Source organism: Stenella coeruleoalba (genome assembly GCF_951394435.1).
Source record: "Stenella coeruleoalba genome assembly, chromosome: 3".
Taxonomy (NCBI): domain Eukaryota; kingdom Metazoa; phylum Chordata; class Mammalia; order Artiodactyla; family Delphinidae; genus Stenella; species Stenella coeruleoalba.
In genome coordinates this window covers 173,888,773-173,897,816 of record NC_137148.1, presented here as the reverse complement: position 1 = coordinate 173,897,816, position 9,044 = coordinate 173,888,773, and the positions used below count along the sequence as shown (strand labels likewise).

The 9,044-nt window shown below is 63.7% G+C and overlaps 1 protein-coding gene across 1 annotated transcript in view; it reads left to right on the top strand.

Annotated features, from left to right (window-relative positions):
* Positions 1-265: 265 nt before the first annotated feature.
* The window catches only part of HCN2 (hyperpolarization activated cyclic nucleotide gated potassium and sodium channel 2), a gene marked incomplete at its 5' end in the record, with an annotated part of 20,731 nt that continues 11,952 nt past the window's right edge, over positions 266-9,044 (top strand). Inside the window, one exon of the mRNA XM_079916117.1 lies at positions 266-906. Within this exon, the coding sequence (XP_079772243.1) occupies positions 266-906 (641 nt within the window). The remainder of the gene's footprint in view (positions 907-9,044) is intronic.

The window sequence follows — 9,044 nt, the reverse complement described above, 5'->3', positions numbered from 1 at the left end:
TGATCGGATCTCCGAGGCCTCGAGCCGCGTGACCTTGGGCCGTCCCAGAGCCAGCGCCCTCAGTTTCCCGGGCGCGGGACCCGTGCGGGGCGCGCCGGGAGTGTGCGCGGGCAGAGGTGGGGCTCCCGCCCCCTCCCCTCCCCCGCGGCCCCGGCTCCGCCCCTCGCGGCTCCGCCCCGCCCTACCCCCGCCTCCCCCCTCCCTCGGGCTCGGGCCGGCGGCGGCGGCGGCGGCTCCGCTCCGCACTGCCCGGCGCCGCCTCGCCATGGACGCGCGCGGGGGCGGCGGGCGGCCAGGGGAAAGCCCGGGCGCGACCCCCGCGCCGGGGCCGCCGCCGCCGCCGCCGCCGCCGCCCGCGCCCCCGCAGCAGCAGCCGCCGCCGCCCGCGCCCCCTCCGGGCCCCGGGCCGGCGCCCCCTCAGCAGGCGCCCCGGACCGAGGCGGCGCCCCCGGAGGCGGCGGACGAGGGCGGCCAGCGGGCCCGACTCCGCAGCCGAGACAGCTCGTGCGGCCGCCCGGGCACCCCGGGCGCGGCGAGCACGGCCAAGGGCAGCCCGAACGGCGAGTGCGGGCGCGGAGAGCCGCAGTGCAGCCCCGCGGGGCCCGAGGGCCCGGCGCGGGGGCCTAAGGTGTCGTTCTCGTGTCGCGGGGCGGCCGCGGGGCCCGCGCCGGAGCCGGGCGCGGGGTCGGGGCCGGCGGACGAGGCGGGCAGCGAGGAGGCGGGCCCGGCGGGGGAGTCGCGCGGCAGCCAGGCCAGCTTCATGCAGCGCCAGTTCGGCGCGCTCCTGCAGCCGGGTGTCAACAAGTTCTCGCTGCGGATGTTCGGCAGCCAGAAGGCCGTGGAGCGGGAGCAGGAGCGCGTCAAGTCGGCGGGGGCCTGGATCATCCACCCGTATAGCGACTTCAGGTACAGCCGCCCGGAGGGCCGGCCGGCCAGCGCGGAGGGGCACGGCCAGCGGACGCGCACAAGGGTCGTCCTGGGAGCGCTGTGGAGAGGGCGGGGCGGTGTGCCCCGCGGGTGACCTCGGGGCCCCTCGGTGACCTCGGGCGCGTCCGGGACCCGCCCCGGAATGACCTGGGCGCTCGAGGCGCCGCCCTTGGAGGGACACTGGGAGGCGCGCGCCCCCTCCCACGCAGCCTGACATTCCCCGCCCTTCGGGTGGGCGCACGTCACGGGCCGCAGGACCAAGGTCTGAGCGCGGAGGGGCGGAGAGGACGAATAGAGGGGAACGTGGGCGCCGGCGAGGCAGCGGAGCGGAAGGAAGGAGGAAGGAAGGGCGCCCGGGAAGGACGCACCCCGTAGAGGCTGGCGGAGAAAGGGTTAAGCGGACACGCCGGGTCCCAGGGTCTCCACCTGCGTCCCACGCCGCAGGGAGGCGCGTTCCGGGTCCCTGGGCCTCGGTATTGCGCAAGGAGGGGACACTGTTCGTGCTGGTGTCCCCCGGCTGTGTCTACTCTGAGCCGCATCAGCTCCAGCGGCTGGGTGGTGTGCCCAGGTGTCAGTGGTGGTGATGTTGATGTGAATTCAGCTGGCTGATCCGTGGAAAGGCTCAGAGCAAGGCCCGGAGCAGGCTCAGCCGCGTGTGTTTGTGCTGTGCCCAGGTGTCAGTAGTTGTGTAGATGCTGATGTGAATTAAGCCAGTTGGTGCGTGGAAAGCCTCGGAGCAAGGCTGGAGCAGTGTCACGCCGCCGCGTATGTTTGCAGTTCCGTTCCCGGGTGAGCGCTGTGTGGCCTGGGAGTGTGAACGATGCACATCATTGCAGGCCGTGTGTGTGATCACGAACATGTGACTGCGGCGGGCAGGGGCCGAGTGCTCTGGGGGGTGTGTCTGCATGGCGGATCACTGGTGTGTGTTGGGGAGAGAGGGAGTGTGTGCGCATCAGCGGGCAGTGGGTGTGAGGTGTGTGCATGGTGTGTGTGTGAGGTGATGTGTCCGTGACTGGGGTGTGTGAGTTGGGGTGCAGAGGGTCTCCCCAGGCCTCCGGGCCACGATCTCAGGGTAGGCACGGTTTCAGCACCACGGACAGCAGTCCAGCGGCCTCCGAATCCTATGACGCCGCGGGTCTCGCCTCCCTCAGGCCTGAGGTCGGATTCCTGGATCCCCAGAGCTGGGAAAGCGGAGCTGTGGGACTCTGCCTTTCCCTGGCCCTCCATATCCCCTGTGCCTGACAACTGGGGAAACGGAGGCCCAGGGGCACACAACTCAGGAACGGAGGGTGGAAGAATGTCCAGGAGTCCAGCTCCTCACCCTCAGACCGTCCTGGGAGGTGAATGCAGCCTTGACCGGCGGCTTTGGGAGAGGCCGGGGGCCCAGATGGGGTGCCTCTGGATGGGCCCGACCGGCATGGGGGCTCAGCACCCCTGCAGATGGTTCCAGTCTGTGAAATGGGGATGAACTTGACTTCCAGGGCTCCCTGGCCCACCTGGCCCCTCTGTGAATGGGGGCTAAAGTCAGCTGGCTGGAAAGGGACGTGGGGGCCATGTGGGCAGGGGGAGGCGGCTGCAGAAAGTAGCCATTCCTCTGTCCCCTCCAGCACATCCGCCTGTAGCATCCAGGGCTGTGGGTGGCCCTGGGCTTCCTCTCAGCTACAGAAGGGGTGGGGGCTGCTGGGAGAAGGAGCTGGGCGTCCCCAGCCTTGTGCGCGTCCAGCACAGTTGCCCGTGGGTCCCTGGGCAGATACACTGTAAACTGGGGGTGAGCAACGGGATGGGGGTGAGGGAGGGATGAGTGGGGCCTGTAGCTGGGACTAGGTGAGCCAGTCAAAGTAAAAACCTTAAGACCCTGCCAAGCTGGGGTGCTGCGGGGCCTCTACAACCCCCCACACGTTTTGGGAACCCTTCTAGACCCCTCGGATTCAATATGGAGACAGACCCCCCAAGCACATGATCGGAGAAGTGCTTCCTGAGCCCCTCTTGGGCCACAGCACCTTAAGAATATAGATCCAATCCTCATGTCAGATGTGAGGTGGCTGCCGCAGCTACCCCAAATTTACATGCGAGGAGAGGGGGTCACGGAGAGGTAAAGCCACTCGCCCAAAGCCACACAGCTAGTCCCCGGCAGAGCAGGGATTCATTCCTGGGCAGGCTGGCCCCTGAGTCTCCACTTTTGGACTGTCAGGCAAGCTGGCCCCTGGCCATGTCCTGTCCAGGCCAGGAAGAAGTGGGAGGAGAAAGGCATCCTGGGGATTGTTCAAGATAAGGGGGCTGCCCAGGGGGAGCCGTGGGTCATCTCTGTGTTCGTGTGGGTGTTAGTTTTAAGACCCATTTGTGGAGCAGTAGGGAGAGGCCTTTCTGGGTCTGCTTGTCCACACTTGGCTCCGTTTGTCCTCATGACCTGACGGTGCAGACACCATCCCCGCTGGTGCCCGGGTAAGCCCTGGACATGACTTAAAAGGGAAACTGGGCCGTGAGACCAAGGCTTCTCCCCCAGCCCCAGGTCCTGCCCAGGGCCATGGCATCTCCACTTTCTTGAGCTGCAGCTTTGCTCAGATTGGCACGGCACCCATCTGGCATGGAGCACAGAGCAATTCATGTTTGGTCAACTGGGACAGCCTTGGTCACGCCTAGCTCCTCGGGCCACATGGGCTTCCAGGGAGGGCAGGCGTCTGCACAGTCCTCGGGGAGGGGGGCTCTTGAGGAAGGTGACTGGACCGAGGCCGGAGGAGCGGGCTGCAGAGGGGCTGCGGCAGTCTGCAGCGAGGCCTGCGCCCGCTGTGCATGGCCTGGAGTCCTCTCCGGGCTTCCCTGCCTCGGTTTCCCCAAATGTGTGGTGCACCCCATTTCTCTCGTTCCGGTCGATGTCTGCACGGTCCGTGCGTTCAGAAGCGGCCTTTTTTCCTTGATACGCTTACCTGCCTCTCCCCCCCACCTCCATGGCGTCCTGGGGCCTGGCACGTTGCGGGGGCGGGGCCCAGGATGGTTTTGGGAACCTGCCGAGGGGCACACATGGGTACCCGGCAAGGCCAGTCAGGTCGTGAGCCCCAGCCCTTTCTGAGGCATGTCTTCACTTCTTCATGGGGCCATGAGTAGCACTGCAGCTGGCGCCCGGATACAGATGTTCTAGGAGCTTCTGTGGGGGTGGGGGAGGGGAGAAGCATGTTCGAGGGACAGCAGGAAGGATTCAGGTTCAGGAGGGTTGCTTTTCCTTCTTTGCACCCTGAGGTCCATTTCTGAGTCAGAACAAGCATGAAGACCACCCCAGAGCAAAGCAGGGAGAGCGGCCAAGGGGCCAGCATGGAGGGTCACAGCCTGGGCCACTGCCTCCCGGAGGTCCTGGGGCCCTGGCAGGATCTTCTGCCCCTGCCCCCAAAAATGTATGACGAAGAAATACAGTTAACTCTTCCACCTGGCCACCCCGGGCTCTAGAGGCCAGAGAGAGGGCTTCGCGGAAAGGAGGAGAGCTCAGAGGGGAGGGTGTGGGTGGTGGTGCCCCAGGCAGCTAGGGCCCGGCTGCAACTCCCCACCGCCCGTTCTGGACAGTCCGCTTCTTCTGCCACTTCCAACACCTCCTTAGTTGGTGGTCACTTGGTGGTCAAGGCAGCCGTGGCCGTGTGGGCGCGTGGGCAGGTCGGGGGGGGGGGTAGAGGCTTCATCTCCCTAGAGACAGTGTGGGCAAGTGGCTTCCCACGGCCTTTCTTCCCGTTCCCGAGTCTGTAAGTGCTTCTGAGGTCTGACCTGAGTCTCTCCTGCTGCTGCTGCCGAATCTCAGTTCAATGTTCCCGAATTGTGTACCACCGGGAGGCCTGGTTTGTGGGGAAAAGATAAGTGGGTCCTTTTCCTGGCCCTCAGCGGAGGTTAGACAAAGCCAGGACAGGTGGATGCTGACCTGTATCTGTGTGACATCCTGTGGGGTCCCTGAGGACCTGGGGTGGTGGAGGGGCTGGCCTGAAGAGCCAACGGGGCTGGAGGACTTCTCCTGCCCCAGATGGCCCTACGGATTAGCGCGAGATCAGGATGCATCAGCTCATGAGAATAAACCCTGAATGATCCCAAGTTGGGGTGGTGGTGAGGGGCGGGGGCCAGGGTTTCCCCGGTTCTGAATCCAGCATGAAGACACTCAGAGTGGGGGGTTGGTGGACATGCCCATTTCCCAGGTGGGAGGATTGAGGCCCAGGGCCCACCCGGCTGGGAGGAAGGACGCTCCATGGTCCCTGTGAGGGGTCAGGGGCCTGAGGTGGCCGAGGCCCCTCTCCTCTCTCCATTGGTTTCCTGCCAGAATTTGGGGTTTCTGGCCCCTGAATTAACTGCTTTAAAAACGTCACACCCCCACACCCCCTGTTTCAACATCCATGACCTGGGGGTTCAGGGGGACACTGGGGGGCCTTCCTTAGCCACCCACTTGCTCAGGACAGACCCTGCCTCCTTCCCCCATCAGCAAGCCCAACCCACATGCAAAGAGCACAGGCTACCCCACTTCCTCCCTGGGCGCCGCCCTCTGCCCATTCCTTGCCTTCCGGCTGCCGGCAGGGGCATCTCAAGATTCATGTTCGTCCTTCTCACTTAAAACCTTCCATGGCCGTGGCCTCCACGGCCCTGCAGAGCCCGGCTCCCACCCCCTCTCACCCCTTCTCACCTCCCTTCACACCCCTGCTCCAGCCCCAGGCCTCCTGGCCGCCCCGGAAGGCAAACTCCACGCAGCCACGGGACCTTTGCACTTGCCGTTTCATCCGCCCAGGGTGCAGTGCCCGCACTCTGCCTAGCGGCCCTTCTCCATTATCCACCCACACGTCACTTCCTCTGAGAAGCCGTCCCAGCCCACCCTGGCTAAAGTGGCCCCTCTGAAGCCTCCCACTCATTTATCTGTCTGTGTGGAACGCCTGTCTCCCCCCTGGGCTGGGGGCCCTGAGGGAGGGCCGGGTCTGTCTGGTCACCACATGTCCCCCAGGCCTGCACACAGTCAGCCCCACAGCCTGCCCTGTCTTGGGATTGCTCAGGAATCTTCCCCTGCAGGAGTCTCAGTTTCCCAATCCCTGACACCTGCCTGGGATCCGTAACTCACATCCGAGGGCTCAGGTCCTAATAATCCATCCCTAGCTCATCCTTAATCCCTGACCCCCCCTCCCTTCCCGGCCCCTAATCCCCTAGGATTTGCCCGATCCGATAGGTAATTCCTGGACTGCTTCCAGCCTGGTTCTTGGTTCTCTGACCCTGAAGGGAGGGAGCCGCTACCCTTGTTAACAGCGTCCCTGAGCAGCCACTTCAAGCTCCCGGGACGCCCCTGCCCCTCGTCCGGCCCTGCCCTGCCCGGTCCTGGAAGAATAGGGCTGCTTGTCAGCTTCTGGAATTGGAGGGGCCCCAAGTGCTGGAGACGGGAGGGTGACAGCATGGTCCTGAGCTGTGGCCTGGAGGTCTGGCCGCCTGGGTTCCGTCATTTCACCACTTCCCACCTGGGTTTCTCCGTCTGCGCAGAGAGAAGGGTCGGGGCAGCTGCTGGAGCGGGAGCTGGGCCCACAGTGGGGGCCCCGCTGACATCAGAGCCATGTGGGTGTGGCGCCCGGGAGAGGGTTCCAGGCTCTCCTGTCCACAGGGCGCTGGGGGTCGTTGCCGCTGAGCCCCCGCACCCCACCGGGAGCCCCGGCCTTGCTGGTCTCTCAGGGCCCAGCTCCTGTCCTGGCACAGGCAGGAAGCGGGATCTGAGTGTTTCCCGACGGGGCCCGTTGTTTGTTAGGAAGGACTTTTCAATACGAGGTTTAATTACTGTCCCTGAAGGCCTTGGGTGGCTGAGGGCTGACTCAGGCCCCTGCAGGCCCCGACCCCGTCCCAGGGGTCTCTGGGTCCCAGGGGTCTCTGGGGCAGCCTGATGCGGGAGGGGCTGCCAAAGTTGGGCAGAGGAAGCATTGTGGCTCAGAGAAGGACAGTGATTAGCCCTGGGATGCACAGCCCAAGGGGGCGGGCAGGGCGAGGAAAGGGGGTGCTGGGGAGAGGGACCTGGATCCTCTGCCCCAGCCCTCAGTTTCCCCTCCTCCTACCCAATTCCAGGAGGACCAAGGGCCACAGGCCTGGGGGCGGCAGGCTGGCTTTCAGGTCTTTGCACCCCTCCCTGGCTGGGCCACCCCTCTGGTCTGTCAGTGGGGAAGTGTGGTGCCTGCACCCCCACCCCCACCCCCAGAACAAAAGGAGGGAACGTCTAGGACGAGTCGCCTGTGAAGGAGGAGGCCGTCTTCATCCTGGCCGTTTACGCTGTGGCTACCCGACCCTGGTAGTTTCTAGGCCCCCCGATTTAGATGGTTTCTAACCACCCCCTCCGTGGTTTCTAGGCTCGTGCCCCTGGCCTTCCTGCTTGCTTTGTCCCTGGGCGTGAGCGTCCACTGCCGTGGAAGCTCTGGTGGTGGAAATGGGGACTAGGCGGGTGCGGCCCCTCAGTCAGGTTGGGGCTGGGCCCCTGGGGGTCTTGAGGATGAGTAGATGCCCAACACCTTGTCTGGATTCAGGCAAAGGAAGGTCTTGAATTTGGAGCAGTCATTTGGGTTTTGCCCTTAACACTCACCCCAGATCATGTCAACCCTTTCAGCTCTCGAGGTCTCCATCCGCACACCGAGATGGGTTTCCCGGGCTCTCCCCATCATGGTTGGAGTCCCCATGGCCACTGGGAGAAGGCTCCAGTACATGTGGGCGGACAGAGCCAGGGGTGGGGGAGAACCTCAAAGCCTGCCACTCCCTGGGCTCCTCCCGGACAGACAGGAGACTGAGGTTCCCAGGGGCTGCAGGGACTTGCCCAAGGTCACACCTGCCAGTGGGCGGGAGCCCAGGTCTGGCTGCTGTCACCACGGTCTTAGACATTGGGTCCCTTCCAACCTTGGCTCTGGAAGACCAAGCTGCTGTGAACATCTTGTTACAAATCACTTTTTAATTGTTTTCTCTTCCTCTTGGATGATTTCCTTGGGATCAGTTCCCCGAAGTGGAAGGCCTGGGTCACCCGGCAGGCGCGGTGCTGTAGCTCTTCCCTCGGGGGGCTGCTCAGAACAGAGCCAATTCACAGTGAGTCCCAAAACAGGGAGCCCAGTGCGGCCAGGCTTTCTGCTAATTTGGGAGAGTCCCTCCAGCCCTTGGGAACCTCAGTCTCTTCTTCTATCCATCCAGGAGGAGCCCAGAGAGTGGAAGGCTTTGAGGGTCCCCCAGGCCTGTCCTGCCTACACATGCTAGAGCCTTCTCCAAGAGGACATGGGGACTCCGGCCATAATGGGGAGGGCGCCGGGCCTACGGGAGAGCCCTGGAAACCCACCGCGGGGTGGGCGTTTCTCCCTGCACCGTGAGGGGCAAAATCAGACGCATGACTCTGTTCAGAATTTGAGACCCTCCTTCGTGCGAATCTAGACAGGGGCTGTGGGCTTAGACCCCCATCTGGGGCATCTACTCATCACTGAGACCCCGGGCCTCCGAGGTTTTCTCTTTATGTATACGTGTTAACAGAAATATAACATAACAGTTAGCCTTTAACCATTTAAAAGTGTACCGCCAAGTGACATTAAGTACGTTCACAGCGTGGTGCAGCCATCCATCCCCCTTATCACTCGCCAGAGCTGCTTCATCTTCCCAAACAGAAACTCCCCAGCCCCTACAGCCACAAACCCACTCTGTGTCTGTGGATCGGCCTGTCCTGGACGTTTCCCATCCGTGGAGTCACACACCGTGGGTCCTTCTGTGTGCGGCTTCTCTCACTGAGCATCGTGGTCTCAGGGTCCACCGACGTGGTAGCGGGTGTCGGGGCTTCTCTCCTTTCCGTGGCTGCGTGACGCCCCGTGTGTGGAGGGACACATGTGTTTGTATGTCCATCCGCTGGTGGACACTCGGGTTGCTCCCGCACTCTGGCCATTGTGAATCGTGCTGCCGTGGACACTGGTGCACAAGTGTCTCTTTGAGTCCCTGCTTTTGAGTCCTTGGGTGAAGGCCCAGGAGTGGAATTGCGGGGCCACATGGTGACTCTAACTTTCTCAGGAACCAACAGGTTTCTCTTGGAGTGGTTTTCTTTCCTATTTTGTCGATTGCCGCAGGGCTGGGCATCTCTCCATGTGGCCTTTGCTGCATCTGTCTGTCCTCGTGGGTAA